The sequence below is a fragment of the Centroberyx affinis genome, unplaced genomic scaffold, assembly GCF_046629955.1.
Source record: "Centroberyx affinis isolate AG114_WGS23_722 - 3 ecotype Tasmania unplaced genomic scaffold, CSIRO-AGI_Caff_v1 ptg004124l_1, whole genome shotgun sequence".
NCBI classification, from domain to species: domain Eukaryota; kingdom Metazoa; phylum Chordata; class Actinopteri; order Beryciformes; family Berycidae; genus Centroberyx; species Centroberyx affinis.
Window position 1 is genome coordinate 124389 of NW_027281898.1, and position 17887 is coordinate 142275.

Genomic DNA, 17887 nt, shown 5'->3' on the forward strand with positions numbered 1-17887 from the left:
GCAACAACTGAACATCTGGAGAGAAAAAAGGAAAAAAAAAAGATAACAAATTATAATTAAATAAAGTAAATCAATTAAAAGATTTAGAATGTTAAGAAAACTCAAAGCACAGAAATGAATAAATAAAAATCAATCAACAAATAAATAAATATACCACATTATGACCCAAAAATGTCACTTTGCCAATTTTCAGTACTGCAATCTATCATTCCCTTTAATATAGTATTCATAAGTCTTTGCCTCTCTCTAACTGCCATTACAATATTTCCTGCCTTATGTTATTTCTGCTCTACTGACTGTTACATTAAACATACATTTTTAGTTGCTTTGTATATTTTCTGTTACAACACTTTCCCACATTTTTAGAGACTTTTAGACTTTTTATTTGATCATACAGGTCAAACAAGAACACATTATAGATTACGACAAACTCTTAGTTAAGAATGACTTGCTTAGTAGTGTAGCCCAGTGATTCTCAACCTTTTTCATATCAAGATTTTTTCAAGATTTAGTCCACATTAGAGCCACGGACCCCCATTTGATGAGATTTCGTCTCTCGAACCCAGATCTGAGAATATTTTTATTGTTAGATATGATTTTGTCCAGAATTCCATGACTGTCTGTATTGTAGGTAGAGAGATAACAGAGAAACTATCATCAAAACAGTCATTCTTCTACATTCTCTAATTGTGTTAACTTCTTGTAAATGAAATAATTCTGAAGGTTAACAATTCACCAATTTGCTGGGGACCCCCTGGACTCTCAAAGACCCCTGGTGGTCCCCGGACCCCATGTTGAGAACTGCTGATGTAGCCTACTTGTGCCTGTATCTCCATTTTATTGCTTTCTTGTGGTTTGGCACAAACTTTTATGTAAAGTTCCATCTGTTTTTCATTGTATCTCTGTTTGTTTGTTTGTTTTTAGTTGTACCTGTTTATCTCTTGTATTACCTTTTATTCCCATATTTTGTTTTCCAGCTCTATCATTTATTGTGGTAGTTTTACATCACTGTGCTTTGGGGTTTTATTGTATGTAAAGCACTTTGTAAACATTGTTTTTAGAAAAGTGCTATACAAATAAAATTGCTGGTAACACTTTACAATAAGGGAACATTAACTAACCCTTAATTAACAGTTAACTAATGTGTCTGGTAATCATTTACTAATGGTGTTCATGTTAACTAAGGTATTAATTTATACATTATTTAGTAGTCATCTTTATAAACTATTAAATAATGTATAAATTAATACCTTAGTTAACATGAACACATTTGTAAATTACACATTAGTTATGCTTATTAAGCATTAACTAACCCTTAACTTAGTGACCCTTATTGTAAAGTGTTACCTTGTTGTTATTATTATTATTATTATTATTATGATCATTATTATTGAAATGAATAGGCAGTGTTTTGGCTCCCTATAAGAGACCCAGTGAACTTGTGAATCGTAGTAAAAGAGACACACGCACATACACACAAACTACACGCCCTTCAACACACCCCCTGCTCACACACACACACACACACACACGCATACAACCTTTACCCCAATCGCCATGCAAACAATCTGCATACACACACACACACACACACACACACACACACAGCTTGGTCTTAATCAGGCGGCGTTGGCACAGCGCCTCGAGACGACAGCACGCATCATGGGCACAAAAGGAGGGCAGGAAACCCAGACGAAGAAAAGGAGGGAGAAAAGAAAGAGAGAGAGAGAGAGAGAGAGACTGAAATAAACACACAGAAAGACACAAACGCAGCGGACGGCAGGATGAGACGGAGAAATAAAGGCTGAAAGACAAATGTGAAAAGCGTACCTCTTCTCTGATCCACACTACACAGGGAGAGAGGGAGGGAAGTACTGCCACACTTCACCTGTCTGTGTCTGTCTGTATCTGTGTCTGTGCATCTGCCTGTCTGTGTCTGTCTGTCTGTCTGTCTGTATCTATCTGTCTGTCTGTATCTATCGGTCTGTCTGTCTGTCTGTATCTGTCTGTCTGTCTGTCTGTATCTGTCTGTCTGTCTGTCTATCTGTCTGTCTATCTGTCTGTCTGTCTGTATCTATCTATCTATCTATCTATCTATCTGTCTGTCTATCTGTCTGTCTGTCTGTATCTATCTATCTATCTATCTATCTATCTGTCTGTCTGTCTCTGTATCTATCTGTCTGTATCTGTCTGTCTGTATCTATCTGTCTGTCTGTCTGTATCTCTCTGTCTGTATCTATCTGTCTGTCTGTCTGTATCTATCTGTCTGTCTGTCTGTATCTATCTATCTGTCTGTCTGTCTGTCTATCTGTTTGTATCTATCTGTCTGTCTGTCTGTCTGTCTGTATCTATCTGTCTGTCTGTCTGTCTCTAGCTGTCTGTATCTATCTGTCTGTCTGTCTATCTGTCTGTCTCTATCTGTCTATCTGTCTGTCTGTCTATATCTGTCTGTCTGTCTGTATCTTGTTCCTGTTTCTTTCTGCATGCCTGCATTTGTTTATAACTGTGTCTGCTTACCTGTCTATCTATCAGCCTGTGTGTTACAGTCTGTCACACACACACACACACACACACACACACACACACACACAGACAGTAGACCACGTTGGGCTCCACGGTGCAGAAGCCGTCAGATGCTGCAGAGCCGAGGCTGAGAGGAAACATGGAGGTGCAGCGGAGTGGACAGTAGCAGGAGGAGGAGGAGGAGGAGGAGGAGGAGGGATGTCGGGCTGAGCGGCCATCTTGGAAGACACGCGCACATGGGAGATACCTTTTGTTGTGGGTCACCCTGCCCATCCTGGGTTTGGACACGAGCCAAGACGGGCAGCCATACCCCACATCCTCTGCTCAATCCCAGCATGCCTTGGCACAGCAACGCCTGGCACACTGTACCACAGCTGAGCACAGTCACAACAGAGAGAGAGAGAGAGAGGCTGGATCGCTGCCATGTCTTCCTTGTATTGAGCTAATGAAGCAAGAAAAGCTTGGATGCACTTCAAGCATCAACTTTCTCACACACACACACACACACACACACACACACACACACACACACACACACAGGCACGATAACCAAGCCAAAGCAGACAGCGGGCATATTGTTCACGTTGTCTTTTGTATTTATTTTAACATGTTCCCACCTCCCACACAAACAAACAAAAAAAAACAAAAAACGCTCACCATCCTGTCTCCCCCCCCCCTTCCTGTGTCCATGTGTGGCATCATGCGGGTGTGTGTGTGTGCGCTGGTTCAATTTCATGCGTATTGTTCCGTGTAATGATGACACACATGATTCTGAAGGTAAGCCGGGATCGCTGTGCAAAGAAAAACGTATGAAATAATGAAAAAAAAAAAAAGAAAGAAAGAAAGAGCGTGGTGTGTAGCGTGGGCGTTCTTACCTGGCCTGGAGAAGTGACAAAAAAAGACAAAAAAAAAGAGAAGGGAGAGTGCAGGGATGGTGGAAAAAAAGTCGACCACGATACACTTTGCTTTGAAAAGATCATAGAAATGAACACAAAATTACCAATATGGTGCTATATAAAAAAAACTCCCAAATTTCATAAACTCGGAAGAACAGCCTTGTCTTTAGTTTGACCACCATGCATTTTGGAGCTTATCCACTGGGTTTTGAAAGGGTTTCATTAGACCAAGAGGTTGGAGGATTTTCTCATTTTCCCATAGAAGAATGTACATAAAGTGCATTCTTCTATGGGAAAATGAGAAATAAATAAAGAACATAAAGTTCTTTATTTGATGTGAGTTATGCATTTTTCACAGAACAACAGCGATATCGAGGGTTTGGAGCAAAAGGATGGTCAAAAGAACACGTTTGAAATTATCAACAAATTAAAAATGAAGAGGAAAATCCCCAAAAACTCAAGACTCAAACCCTAGATTACATTTGGCGCAAAAAGGGCACAACTGCACTTAACAGCATTTTATAGAATATACATTTTCTGAACCTTAACCTCTGTGAAAATATAACTGGTTTGAGTAACAGCACTTATTCTCTACTTTGCTCTTCCAAACAGCCTAACTCTCTATTGTCAAGACAGAAAAAAAACACTGCAACCATTTTTTTTTTTTTTGCTGAATTTCTTTTTTATTTCCTTCAAAACAGGAGAAACAAAACTTTCCTCTGGTAAACTATTCATCCATTCAGCTAGTTCCATTTTTAAATTAAACATTTACAAAATAAAAAAACAAAATACAACGCAGAGGGTCAAAGTATATTATATTCACAGTGCATGTTCCATATTAATCACAAACACCCTTTTTTTTTTTTTTTTTTCAGAAAAACCTCTTCATGCACCCCCCATACTCCAGTGTGAGGCTATCCAGTTAATTCTGCAGCAGTATCGACCGACCTCTTGTCAAAACTCAATAGATTTCCTTCATTCAAGCTGTAACATTGGAGTCCTGAGTGAGTTTTCGTCAAGAAGTTCAAAGCGAAGTACCCACCCAAGCTTGTGTGAGCATGTGTGTGTAAGATCATTAGCATTCACCAGCATTCACATTCATTTTCATATCTATAAAGTGCTTTTCCTCTACAAGTCTGTTTTCCATTTCGCTTGCAGAATGCATATCTGATATGAAAGATGATCTTAAAGGTGGTAGAAAAGCGATCCAAAAAGTACCTCGGGAAAAAAAGAAGGGGAAAAAAAAAAGTCAAAAAGACAAAATTAGGTACATTTTTGGACACAAAAAGAAAAAAAATCATCATTCAAGTAAATGTCACTGTCTTTTGTGACAGAGTCAAGGTAGCCTAGCCAAGCAGCAGAGCTTAGCGTGGTCAAATACTTATTTTTACATAAGCAGTAAGGACCGTCAGAAAAACCAACAGGTCAAGGTAGGTGTAGAAATAAGGTCAACTGGGTGCAAACAATAGTAGTCGTTTTCATCTCTTCATATTTCTCTTTACTCTTTTTTTTACAGACATTCTCCGCAATGCAAACTGACCTGGGCAAAAGAGCAGTTTAATAGGTAAAAATCACTGATTTTTTTTTTTTTTTCTTTCAAAACTCTTTTTATTGGTGTTTGAAAATCACTGAATTTTTAACTGTTTTAGGTTTTTTATCTGACAAGTCTACAGTTGAGACTATTTAAGGGTCAAGTCGAATCGGATAGAGCTTCATGTTGTCTGAGGAGACTTTTGCCCAGGTTTCAGCGCAATTATTGGCTCCATGTATAAGTCAGTGTAAACATTGCCAGTAAAAATCTCTCACATCTTGACATTCTCACTTATTATTCACTTCATCTAGCTGGAGCAAATGGCAGTGTTCGCCAACTGTTTCGTCAGCCGGTGGAATTACTTGATTTATTTGCCCCCCGGGGGGGTAAATGTCACTCTACTGGCCTGACATCTTGACTGACGTTGAGCGAAACTTCATTTTGGACAGGTTGTTTTGGTTTGATTCAGGACAAGAGTTAAAAAACGAAGACGTGGCCAAAATGTCATCGCGACTCTCACGCAATTACTCCAGAGGTTTGGTCTTCTTTGGCCTCCTCCTCTTCCTCTCTCCACCCGTTATCCCCCTCTCCGCTGCTCTCCTCGTCCCCTCCCTCTGTGCCCTTCTTGGACTTCTTCTTCTTGTGTTTGCGTTTCTTCAGCTCGCCCTCCTCCAGCTCCAGCCTCCTCTCCTTTTTGTGCTTCTTGTGCTTCTTGCGCTTCTTCTTCTCCTTCTTCTTGCCGTCCTCCTGGCTGGCGGACGAGCTGACGCTGCTGCTGCGGCTGCGGCTGCTGGGCCGCTCTCCCTCCTCCAGCTCCCGCCCTCCCTCCCCCCTGGCCTCCCCGTCCCGTTTCTCGGCCTCGTCCCGCCACCAGCCCGCCGCCGTCCCTCTACTCTCCCTGTCCCTTTCTCTTTCTTGCGTCGCCTTATCCGCCATCCATCTCCCTCTCTTCCCCTCCGCCTCCCTGCTCTCGATGTAGTCGGGGATGAAGGCCGCTTCGTCTTTCTCTCTCGCCGGATCTCCCTTCCCCTCCCTCCTCTCGCCCCCGTTCCTCTCTCTCTTCTCCCTATCCCTTTCTCTCTCAAAGCCTGAGCTCCTGGCTCCGTCTCTGTCGGACGTGGGTGGCTCTGTGGGTGAGGGAGGGTGCTGGGTGCCGGCGACCCCGCTGAGTTCCCGGTGTCTGGATCTCCGGGGGTCCTGCCGATCGTCCCTCCCGACAGACGAGACCTCGACCCTGGGCGCGCCTCGCTCGGCCGCCCCCCTCCTCGCCGCGGCGTCCTCCTCTGCGGGGAACCGGGGAACCAGAGAGGGGGGTCTGGCCTGCGTCGCGTCCCAGCCGGGGCTGCACCCTCTGGGCTCGGTGGGCTCCGACCCTCCCTGGGACTCTCTGGAGGGTTCGGAGGGGAGCGGGTCGCTCTCCCTAGCCAGGCCGCGGGAGGGGGAAGGCGGGGAGCGGTGGGTAGGGCGGTGGGTCTCTACGGGTCTGTCCGGGTGTCCGTAGCGGTCTCTGGGATCTTGGTGAAGATGATGATGATGATGGTCGTGTTGGTGGTCTTTCTGGTGCTCTGTTCTGTCTTTGTGTTTGGAGTCCAGGAACTTGTCTCTATGTGTTTTGTGTGCGTTTCGATCAGGTTGTTCGCATTCAGCAGCCGTGTTGGTCCGGCTGCTTTCCCTGCTGCTGCTGCTGGAGAGTTTCCCCTCGTCCGAACGACACGAGGAAGAGTCGGGACGGGAGGAAGAGCGGGAGGACGAAGAGTATGAGCTCTTCTCGCTGCCCTGCTCGCTCCTTCGCTCCCTCTCTCGATCCAGAGTCCTCGCTCCGCCGCTCTCGCTCCTCTCTCGCTCGGAGGTGTGGGAGGAAGAGGAGGCCGAGGAAGAGGAGGATTGAGAGGAGGAGGAGGAGGAGGATTGAGAGGAGGAGGAGGAGGAGGAGGAGGAAGGGGGTTTCCTCTCTCGGTCTGAGGTGGTGCCGCTGTGCTCCCTCTCCCTTTCCCTCCTCCTCCCTTTCTCTCCGCTGCCCTGCCGCTCCTCCTCCCTCGCCCTCTCTTTGGACCTCTCCCTCTCTCTCTCCTTGCCTCGCTCTCTGTCTCTCTCCCGCTCTTTCTCCCTCTTCCTCTCTCTCTCCTCTCGCTCTCTCTCCCTCTCTCTGTCGGTAGGCTTGGTGCCGTCGGGTCTGTCTTTGCCACTAGAGGGAGCCACACTTCTGCTTGACTGGGGCAGGGTGGAGTTTTTCTCCATGTCCTTTCCTCTCTCCATATCTCTGCTCCTATCTCTCTCCTTCTCCCTCTCTCTCTCCCTCTCGGTTGGTATCTCTGTTGTCATGGAGACGGATGGGGGAGGCGCCGGTGCCGGAGGAGTGACGGTGTGAACTTGGATCTCTCCTTCTTCCTGCTCTTCTTCCTCGGACTCCTCCTTCTCCCATTTGGAACGAGGGACCTGAGAGAGAGGGAGAGAGAGAAGGAGACAGAGGGAGAAATGTCTACATTTATTTGAATGACAACTTATGCTGGAATTTGTGTGGATTACACATAGGTTACATTTTTTTGCATTGAAAACAAATAAAATGAATGAAGCTGACTGAGAAAGTCACTGTATAGCCTATATACTATTGTCACTGCAACAGCATGTAAGTTTGTCTGTGTGTGTGTGTGTGTGTGTGTGTGTGTGTGTGTGTGTGTGTGTGCCCTAACACACCTGTATGAGTACTATCTCATCCTCGGCAGGTGTGGCTCTTTCCTGAGTGTATTCCTCCAGAGTTTTCACCACCGTCCTCCTCTCCTGTCGCTCGTCTCCGCTCACACCTCCCCAACTGTCCATGGTGGAGGTGGTGCTGTGTTGAACACACACACACACACACACACGCACACACACACACACACAAAATTAAAGATGAGACCTAATCTTTAATGTTCACAAAAAGAGGGTTTTCAGGTGATGTAACCCTAATTTGATGATCTGATCTTTGAGGATCTGGCGGCCATATTGGAGGTCCTTACCTCTCGGGCAACAACACCTAAGGACAGGTGACTGTATTTGTAAATGTACAACTTGGCTGTCTCAACAGAATTCAATAGATATTTCTGTGCTGTTTGTGAGTGGAAACTGATAATTTCACCATTGATAAATATGACTGATTTTGTGTTTAGATAATGTCAGCTTGTTAGCTAGCTAACCATAGTGTCAGGTTAGCTTACCATCGCTTTCTTGTTGTAAACGCATCTGATTAGCACACTAGCTAACGTATCAAGTGGAAGCAAACATTAGTAGTGGTTAGTAGTTGCATGTTAACATTAACATCAGCTTTGTTAAATTAGCCTGCTGGCTAGTTAGCTTGCTAGCAAAGCCAAAAACCAACAGTTTGTTCAGGTTAACTGAGCTGACTCTTCTCAAGGAGTAGAGGCTAGGGCTAAAGACAAGACAGTTTACTAAGTCAGAGTAACCTACATTTGGAAACAAATCTAGCTAATCAGACAAGGATTTGTGACACAACTGGAAAGCCTCTATACAGCGAAGTGAGTTTCTGCACCAAACAGTTGGCACTTGACAATGAATATACATCTTTCCTCTGAACCTTGCCATTTGAACTGAATTTCTCTTTGGCCACTTAAAGGATAAGGCTGGTGTTTTTTTAATGCATTTCTTACCGTCAACAAATCCTATGAAAATAACAAAATCAACAATGCGTTTGCTCTCCTCCCGTTACTTTCCAACTTCCCATGTTTCCTTTTTAGCCTTCAAACCAGAAGTCGTTGGCTCCAATTGTAAGTTAAAAACCTTTAAATGCAGCTCACAAAGACATAGTTTAAATTTTAAAAATTGCTAACTGTTACCATGAAAAGTCAGGCTGTTGTAGTTATTACCAAATCAAATTCGAATGGGAACAAATTCTTCATTAAGTCGGGGACTATTTTCGGTGCTACGGAACTACTTTCCTGAGATGGAAAACGTGTTTACAGCCGGCTTATTCAGTTGTTTGAGGAAAAAGTCGTCCGGCCCGGTGCATCGTGTTGATGAAATATGCTGCCAGAGCAGCAGCATGGCTCTATGACATGTTTTTTATAGTTTTTTAAATACAATGGAGTTCTACGGCTGCTGAGACATGGCTTTATTGGGCATCGGCTACATGGACGAGACTTGTTAGCAAAACAAATTCATTGTTGATTTTGTAATTTTCATAGGATTTGTTGACGGTAAGAAATGCATTAAAAAACACCAGCCTTATCCTTTAATGTGCTACATGGTCCAGTAAAGAGCAAACTTTTGGGGTACATTTCACATTTTAGGCATTTAGCTGGGACTCATTCATGAATCACTGTAATTTAAAGTATCATACATGCCAAGCACAGACACAAGAGAACTGAATGACAGAATCTAACCAGCAATGAGGGAAAATCAGGGCATTTGAATGAAAACATGCATGCAAGACTGAAAGAGGCACTGACCTGCTGTAGTCCACCATGGTGTGTGGTCTGTCGGGGAATCTATGGCGACTCTTCACTTTACTCTTCTGTGATTTGGACCTCACCATCTCCTCTTCTCCTTCACTCGTCCTCCTCCTCTTCGCTCCCTCCGTCAGCTCCTCTTTTGGCCTGGATTCCTCCGCCGCCTCTCCTCCATCCTCCTTCCATCTCCTCTCTCCCTCCTCCTCCTGCTCCTTTTGGGTTTTCGGGACCGACTCGCCCGTCTCTTGTCCTCCTCTGCTGTCCTTCCGCACTCTCCTCTCTTCCTCCTCCCCTCTCCTCGCCCTCCTCCTCCTCTCCTCTCTCGCCTCCTCCTCTCCTCTGCTGGTCCTCCTCTGTTCGCGCTCCTCCTCCGTTTCTCCCCTTGGCTTTTTCATCCTCTCCTCCTCTTTTGCTCCTCCAAAGGCACTTTTCCAGTAGTCAAAGTCCTCCTCTTTTCTGTCCTCTTTCTCCCTTTCGAATAGTTCTTCCTCTCCTAGATTTTTCCCCCTCATCTCTCTTCCCTCTCCCTCGTCTGCTTTTGCTTTTCCTTCAAACGCGGCTCCCCATTTTCCGCTGGATTCCCTCCTCTCATTTTCTCTAACCTCTTTCTCCTTCGCCTCCTCTCCTTCGCCACTCTTCTTGTTCTCCTCCTCCCCCTTTTCAGCTGCCCCCTCTGACTCCCCGAACTCCTCTTTGCGAGTCTTCTCCTCCTTCCTTCGCCCGTCCAGGTTGATGTTGATGCTTATCTTCTTCTGCGGCTTCACCTTCATCCCTCCCTCCCAGATCTCTCTCGCCGCCAGAGGCTGCAGTCTCCCCCATGCTTTCTTCTCTCTCTTCTTCTCCTTCTGCTGCTCCTCTCCGTCGAGCGGCTTCGGGGACTCGCTCCCGCGGGTTTCGGCGGCGGCGGCGGGTTCGGTTTTCACGGACTTGCCGCGAACGTACGTCTTATCGGGCAGACTTCTCTCTCTCTCTTTTCTCTCCCTCTCCTCTTCTTTCCTCTTTCGCTTCTTCTCCGATCTGGAGTCGGGAGCTGCGCTGCCTCCAGGGTGTCCGTCTGTGTCTCTGCCCGCCCTGCCTGCCTCTCTGCTGGGCTTCGCTTCGATCTCCCTTTCCCTGTCCTGCCTGGAGCCTGGATCTCTTTTTCTTCTCCATCCTTCCTCTCCACCTTGTCTTTCCCTTTTTCCTTCGTAGTCTTTATCCGAAGGCTTGTCTGGTTCGAGGGGAGGTGGGACTGAGTCTAAGGCATCGCTGGCGGTTGGTTCATCTCGTACTGGAGTGCTGCCGTCGCAGTCGTTGCTCCTCTCCTCCTTGCGGCCGTCATCCGTCGAGTCGGAGGCACCGGGAGACGACGACTTCTCTTCCCCTCCCTCCTCTTTCCTCCTCCTCTTCTGCTCCCCGCGTTTTTTGCCGCCGCGGTCCTCCGGGTCTCTCGCGATTGGCCGCCGCTCGTCGTCTTTACCCCTCCCTGGCGACGGTCGCTCCTTACCGGCCGCTCCCGGCGGGACCGGCGGGCGGCCGTACTTCTCGGCGCACCTCTGCTGGTAAGTCAGCGACCGGGCGCCGTCCCGGGACGGCGGGGAGGCGCTGCCGTTGGACGACCGGGAGGGAGGGGAGCGGCCATCCCTCCCGGCGGCCCGCCTGCCGCTTCGGGGTCGGCGGCGAGAGTCCGGGCGAGAGGGACGGGGACTGCTCCCGCCTCCGCCGCCTCGGTCCTCCCTGTGAGGAGGAGGAGGGGTGGGGAGGAGGGGAGGGAGGTGCTGGAAGTGGCCGGCGTAACCGCTGAAGTATTTCTCGTACCACTCCCTGTACTCCCTCTCCCACTGCTGGTAGCGCTCTCTCTCCAGCTGCGGGCCGCCGGTTTGATTCCCGCCCGGAGCGTACGGGTAACCGGCCGACTTCCCCGCCGCCGCCGCCGCTCCCTCCGCTTTCCTCCGGGAACGACCCGACGAGGATCTCCGTTCCCCTCGCCGCCGGGGGTCGCGGTCGGGGCTCGGTGCCGACCTCTTGCCGCGAACGTGGTTGCGGTCGCCCCGGTGATCCGCCGGCGACCTGGATCTGGACCGGTAGCCTCCTCGGTGGGAAGACGACGAGGAAGGCGTCGGGGAGCGGGAGCGTCTGTAACCGTGGGAGCGGTAGGCGTGCGGCCGGGCGGGGGGGTCTCTGTGGCGGGAGTAAGGTGAGCGGGAGCGGGGTCTGGGGAAAAAAAAGAAAAAAATCTTTAAGGACACAATTCAATCTCTGTAAATCTGTAGTATTTTTCAACAAGCGGTGGTTGCAATGTTGTCGATAGAATGTCTTTAGTGGTAACGAGTCTCGAATTTTACTTTAAAGAGTAACTAAACCCCAAACCCAAATCTGTGGTGAAGCCTGACACCTAATGGTGAAAAGTAGGGTACTGAACTGGCCTTCTCCTATTGGCTGGTCTTTGTGCCAGGTGATGTCACCAACTGTTGTGCTCTATAGAGGGTGACATCACAGGGCACAGAGACCAGCCAATAGGAGATGACCAGTGCAGTACCCTACTTTTCACCATTAGGTGGGGTTTAGTTACTCTTTAAAACACTTTCATTATGTATTGTCATTTATTTTCTGTCCTGCAGGAACCACTTTTGTCTGGGGGACAGCGGGGGGACACTGGGGGAGGAACAAAACCAAACTAATTAAATCAAGTGGTTTTGGTAAATTTTGAACGGTTAATTTTGGAGATGCAAGACAGTGATGGTATGATCTTGTAAAAAAAAATATATATATAATAATAAAGGACACAAAATACCTGGATCTGGATCTGCCACGGGATCGGGAACGGGAACGGGATCTGGACCGGCTGAAGGAGCGAGAGTAGGAGCGAGAGGAGTGGGAGCGGGAGTAAGACTTGGAGTAGGAACGAGAGGAGGAGCGGCTGTAGGGGGAACCTCGATATGGTGATCTGAGAGAGGGAGAGAGAGACAAAGAGAGAGAGAGAGAGGGAGAGAGAGAGAGAGAAAGAAGTAAATGAGACAGAGAGATCATATGAGGAAGAGTAGAGGGAACAGAGGAAGAAAACGAAAACGGATGCAGAGAGAAAGAACCAGAAAGAGGGAGACCAAATCAATCAAAACACCACCCTGCCATCAATGTCTTTCAGAAACTACTATGGAAGAAGATAAGTGCCTGCACTTTGCTTTTAACACTCCTAAGTATAATATATGCATCATCAAGTAACAAAATCTTCAGACTCCTCACTTTCTAATAGCAGACTGTCTGCAAGTTTCATCAAGCTAAATCTAAAACATTTCAAGACCAATTTCACCACTGAAGAGAACATAAAAATGGAGAAAACACACTTTTGTCCTCTCAGAGTATGAGCCTGCATGCCTGGGCTGATTTCCCACGAGAAAAACAATGCAACATTTTTAAGACCTCTGCAACTGAACTGAAGACTCAAAGGTTGTATTTAACAGGATTCAAGGATTTTGGAGGCCTTGAATATAGGTAATCACATTCAGGACATTTTAAGATATTTTAAGACTTTCAGGACCTGCAGACACCCTGAATAGATCAGTATTTCGACCTGACAACTGTCACTATTTGTTGTCGTGGTATTTATTATTACTTAAGTGGCTTTTGCACAATATTGCACTACTACAGTGTCTGCACTAGTGTTAATCTAGCTAATCTAGTAGTTCCCAAAACATTTATGACTAAAATGCTCCTTGATGAAGGCTTTTTGCAATTCCATCAACAAAGACTAATATGAGTAAATACTCTGTTCCAATGAAGCAGACCCTTTTTCAAGAGTTTTTGAATGTTGTTATGCCCAGTCTAGTAGATCAGTGGTTCTCAACGTGGGGTACAGGGACCACCAGGAGTCCTTTAAGGGGTTCCAGGGGGTCCCCAGGAAATTGATGAATTGTTAAACTTCATCATTATTTCATTTACAAGAAGTTAACACAATTAGAAAATGTAGAAGAATGACTGTTTTGGTCATAGTTTCACCGTCATCTCTCTACCTGCAATACAGATAGTCATGGGATTCTGGACAAAATCATATCTAACAATACAAATATTGTCAGATTTGGGTCTGAGAGACAAAATCTCATCAGATGGGGGTCTGTGGCCCTAATGTGGACTTAATTAGGGGTCCTTGATATGAAAAAGGTTGAGAATCACTGTAGTAGATGATAGTGATCCATTAAGGTTTCTCTCCTCAGTATCGAGGCTCTGAGCAGCTTTTTCCCCTTCAGGGTTTGGGAAATTTCAGTCCAGAAGGAAATTTTCATTGTTGACTGTAGACCATTTTAGTCAGTAAACAATTGACTATATTTTATCAATATGCCACAACTAAAATCTGACTAAATTCAAAGGCTGTTTTTGTCAAAAGACTAAAACCAAATTTATAAATGCTGTCACTTTTCAGCCCCCATTCTCATAATATATTTCAGAATATCCTCAGAATATATTTCATGCATGTCATTCTATTCAGTAGAACCTCCTCATGGTACAGTGCATTACTGGTCACTACACAACCATACTGTATGCCACACAGGTATAGCGTGTTGAATGTATGCATGTCACTAAGACAAATTCCTCTACGCCTGCAAAGTGATTCTGGTTCTTGGTGAGTTTATCCACCTGGAGTAGGATCGCCTCCTCTCCTTCTGGAACTTTCTGTACTCCAGCAGCTCTTTGGCAAAATCACTGGTCATCTGATCCAGCTTGGACTTCTGCCTGGCTCTGCCCGACACACGACTGGGAGGGCTAATGGACAGAGCAGGGACACGGATAAATCCAAGCTCAGTATTGTTTTAGTGTTTTTAAACTCAAAAGATATTGAGAAAATAATAAAGTAGAATTTGAAATTATATATATAAAGCCCTTTTCAAAAAGCTACAAAGTGAAATAATAGTGCATAAATGAAGGCATAAGAACTGAATACAGACAAACAAGTCTTTCCTCAAACAGGGTATCTGCTGGTTTCAGAAAGCCAAATTTACTTTTGAAGACCTTTGACCTGGAACCAATTTAAAAACCAAAATGAAACACAAAGCTGGCAAAATGTAGCTTATTTCCAACTGAACATGGCTAGTGAAAGTTCTGAAACTATAAATGGGCAGTTTAAGAAAAAGGACAAGAGGAAATTAATTGTTAAGGGACATGAGGTTCAATTGTGTTTTGTAAAGTAGATACTTTTATACAATGAAAAAACAAACTTTTGATATGTTTTAGGCCTTAAATGTAGGTTATTTAAGACTTTTTCAGACTTTTCAGGACTCGCATATTGCTGTCAATAGTTTATTAAATGGGATAATGTTAAATGTGCAGAAATCTCTTGTTTTGTGATGGTGCATTACTGGTGGAAAATATGCAGCTCGACTACATGTTCCACTCACCTTTCCTTCACCCTCCTCTGATGTCTGTACAGCTCCTTGGGCGCAGGGGTGGAGGTGGAGGAGGGGGAGGAGGAGGAAGAGGAGGAGAGGGTTGGGATGGGGGCGCCGGGGAGGTGCAGAGGCGCCCAGAGGGGCGCGGCGGGGGGGTATCCAGGCGGGTAGCCGGCCAGAGGCGGCTGTCCCGGCGGGTAGGGGGGGAAATGGGAGAAGAGGGACGGAGAGGGGAAGAGCGGAGGAGCGGGAGTGGTAGAAGAGGAGGAGGAGGAGTGGGGAGGAGGGAGCCGCGGGGCGTCGGAGGGGGTCCAGCCTCCGCCGGGACGACCCGAAGGCGAAGAGGAGCTGGAGGAGGAAATTACATCAGACAGGAAACTGAGGATAGAGTCTGGTATTTCTGAAATATGTATGCAAGGCAAATACCTGAAAACACACACACACACACACCCGTAATATACTGACCTCTCCCAGCCGGGTGGTGGCCCAGAGTGTCTTGGTATTGGACCTTTAGATTCAGACAGAAAATGTTTACCCATCATTCACAAGCTGAGTTAGTGAAGTTAATAATGCGTTTCTGCATTGTTTACTTTGATATATTTGTGTAAATAAAACAACAAAACATAGAAAAAAGAGGAAACTGTTCAGAAATAAAAAAAAAATGACTGTTTGATGGCTTGATAGCTGGATTGTCTGTCTCTCACCTGAGGAGGATCGCTGTAGGTTTACGCTGGCTGACTGGGGCTGGCCCGCCATGGGAGTATGGTAAACCTGGACACACACACACACACACACACACACACACACACAAGAAACCAGTCTTTTATGTTACTGCATGCCTATTCAGTTCAGAGTCAGTTTAAAAAAGAATGGGCTGTAATAATATAAGAAGGATACAGGATAGACTGTATGATGGTGTAAATTCATCTGTGACAGTGCGTGTCTGTGCTTGTTTGTGTGGGTGTATCTCTACCATTGGGTGTGGGAGGCTAGGCTTGGGTGTGTCCCTATCATTGTGTGTGTGTGAGCCAGTGTGTGTGTTCTCACCGCAGGTATCAGTGGAGCTGGAGCAGCAGTGGGCTCTGTAGTTGAGACCAGTACAGTAGGGACAGTGGCAGCTGGTGTATTAACAGGAGGTTCACTCTCAGCTTCCCTGAGGAAACAACAGGCAGGAGAAAACATCAGTGTTATATTGCCTGTCTTTCAGTCTCATGTTTAGTCATTAAATTTGACCATTTTCATGCCCCAAAAAAATCCCCTAAAACACACAAAGAATTCAACATTTTTCTCATAATTTTATTCTTAGCAGGGTGGAAAAGCCTCTGAAACAGTATTTACACCATCATTTAACACTAAAACTGTCCAGATTTTCCTAACCCGAAAATTGTTTGAGTCCAAATCCAAATTGATTGAGAGGAATCAAATTTAGTGAAATGATTAGTCAAATATTAAAAATATATTACATATTTTTTGAGCTAATGTAAAATCAAATTTCTGGGCAACCATCACAGCAAATCTCTTCTTTACTCTTCATCTGGATCCCCATTAGTTTACACCACAGGGGCTGCTATACTTAGTGGGTGTCTCCAGATGATTTTGCACAGGTGTGTGCCTGCCTGTAAACAAGCATTCACACACCATCACACACACACACACACACACACACACACACACACTACACACTTGCTAGGTGTCCCCAAGTGATTTCACAGGTGTGTTTTTTTTACGGGTGTGTTGTGTGCTTACTTAGTGGGTGTCTCCAGGTGGTTTGGCGGGGGCTGGGGGGAGGCGCAAGGCGTGCTGTAGGCGGAGGCGGGGCCTGTTGCTACGGGAGGAGTCCCGGCCTGCTGAGCCAGTGGCGGGGTGTCTGAGGCCGGTGGGCGGGGCAAGAGAGGGTCCTGAAGAGAGAAGAAGAGAATATAGTAAAGTATAAGAGACAGGAACAAAATAGAATAGAAAAGAGAATAACCAGTTAATTTTCAGGGGTAACTTGCAGTCTTAGTTACTTATTTGTGTGTCCATGCTACTTGTTTGTTATTATGTATGTTTTTATCCCTTTTATGGTTCTAAACATCATGCCCAGAGACTAAAGTTGAAAATTAGCTGGATGAGTAAAACTGGCACATTTACAGTAATGTTGATTGGTGTGCATTGTCCCTGTAAAAATTAACTTAAGTTGAAAAGCACACCATGGAAAGATAGTTCCTGTGTTTCTCATGTGACCCTGAAAGCAGCACAAGAACCGAATGAAGCCGATATGCGTTTAACTTTTTCATGATTTTGTTAGTTGGTACCTGCTATCACAATTCTTGGTCAAATCACCTCAACAACACCTCGGAGGATGCGGTCCATTGCTTGAAAACTTGTTTGAATGGTTTTCACAAGAGAACCAACTGATGCGTCCTACTGTGACTAACTCAAAGCCCTGGGACCCCCTGATTATCGCAGGAGGAAAGAAAAGGAAAACAGTAACTATTTTTGTAAGAGCCTCAGGACTGTGTTTTTGTGTTACCTCCGCCCCACTTCCAACACACCATTAAGAGCTTTTTGCTCTTAATGCTCACCTGCTGGCTGCGGGTGGGCTGGTAGGGCCTCTGGGGGCGGGTCTGTGTGGAGGGAGGGGGCGGGGTGGGGATGGGGCTCTGGGTCGGGGTCGGGGTCGGCGTCGGGGTTGGAGTTTGGGACTGGGAGGCGCTGGCTGTTTTCTTGGGGTTTTTGGTGTAGCCCCTCTCGTTCTTGTAGTTGTTCACAGCCTGTGTCGGGACAGACGGGGAGAAAGACAACAAAATGGATTTCGGGTTAATCGGTGTGTGCTAGTGATGTAATGCTAGAGGTTGTGGCTAAAAACAATGAAAAGACTCATTCATTTATCATCCAGCCCTCTACAAGTTCATTCATCTTCCCCATTATCTTCTACTTCAGAACTAATTTGGTAATCATCTTTGATTCTGTCCAAAGAGTTGTTCAGTCTTGTTTCTTTCAGTTAAGAAATATCTCTAAAATTAGGTCATTTCCATCCTTTTCTGACCTGAAAAATGTGTTCAAGGCTTTGGAATTTGTGTTGACTATTGTAACTTTTAACTAGAACTGAAAGGAGAGATCATACTGTATAACTCCCATTGTAGCCACATTACA

At 45.9% G+C, this 17887-nt stretch overlaps 1 protein-coding gene across 1 annotated transcript in view; it reads right to left on the reverse strand.

Annotated features, from left to right (window-relative positions):
- Positions 1–4115: 4115 nt before the first annotated feature.
- LOC139663806 (E3 ubiquitin-protein ligase RBBP6-like) overlaps positions 4116–17887 on the reverse strand; it is a 28805-nt gene continuing 15033 nt past the window's right edge. The window contains exons 10-19 of the mRNA XM_071542553.1: positions 17317–17505; positions 16499–16650; positions 15800–15870; positions 15218–15260; positions 14762–15100; positions 14004–14105; positions 12166–12318; positions 9393–11585; positions 7645–7780; positions 4116–7386 (exon numbers count right to left, since the gene is read on the reverse strand). Of these exons, the coding sequence (XP_071398654.1) occupies positions 5467–7386; positions 7645–7780; positions 9393–11585; positions 12166–12318; positions 14004–14105; positions 14762–15100; positions 15218–15260; positions 15800–15870; positions 16499–16650; positions 17317–17505 (5298 nt within the window). The 3' untranslated portion in view covers positions 4116–5466. The remainder of the gene's footprint in view (positions 7387–7644; positions 7781–9392; positions 11586–12165; positions 12319–14003; positions 14106–14761; positions 15101–15217; positions 15261–15799; positions 15871–16498; positions 16651–17316; positions 17506–17887) is intronic.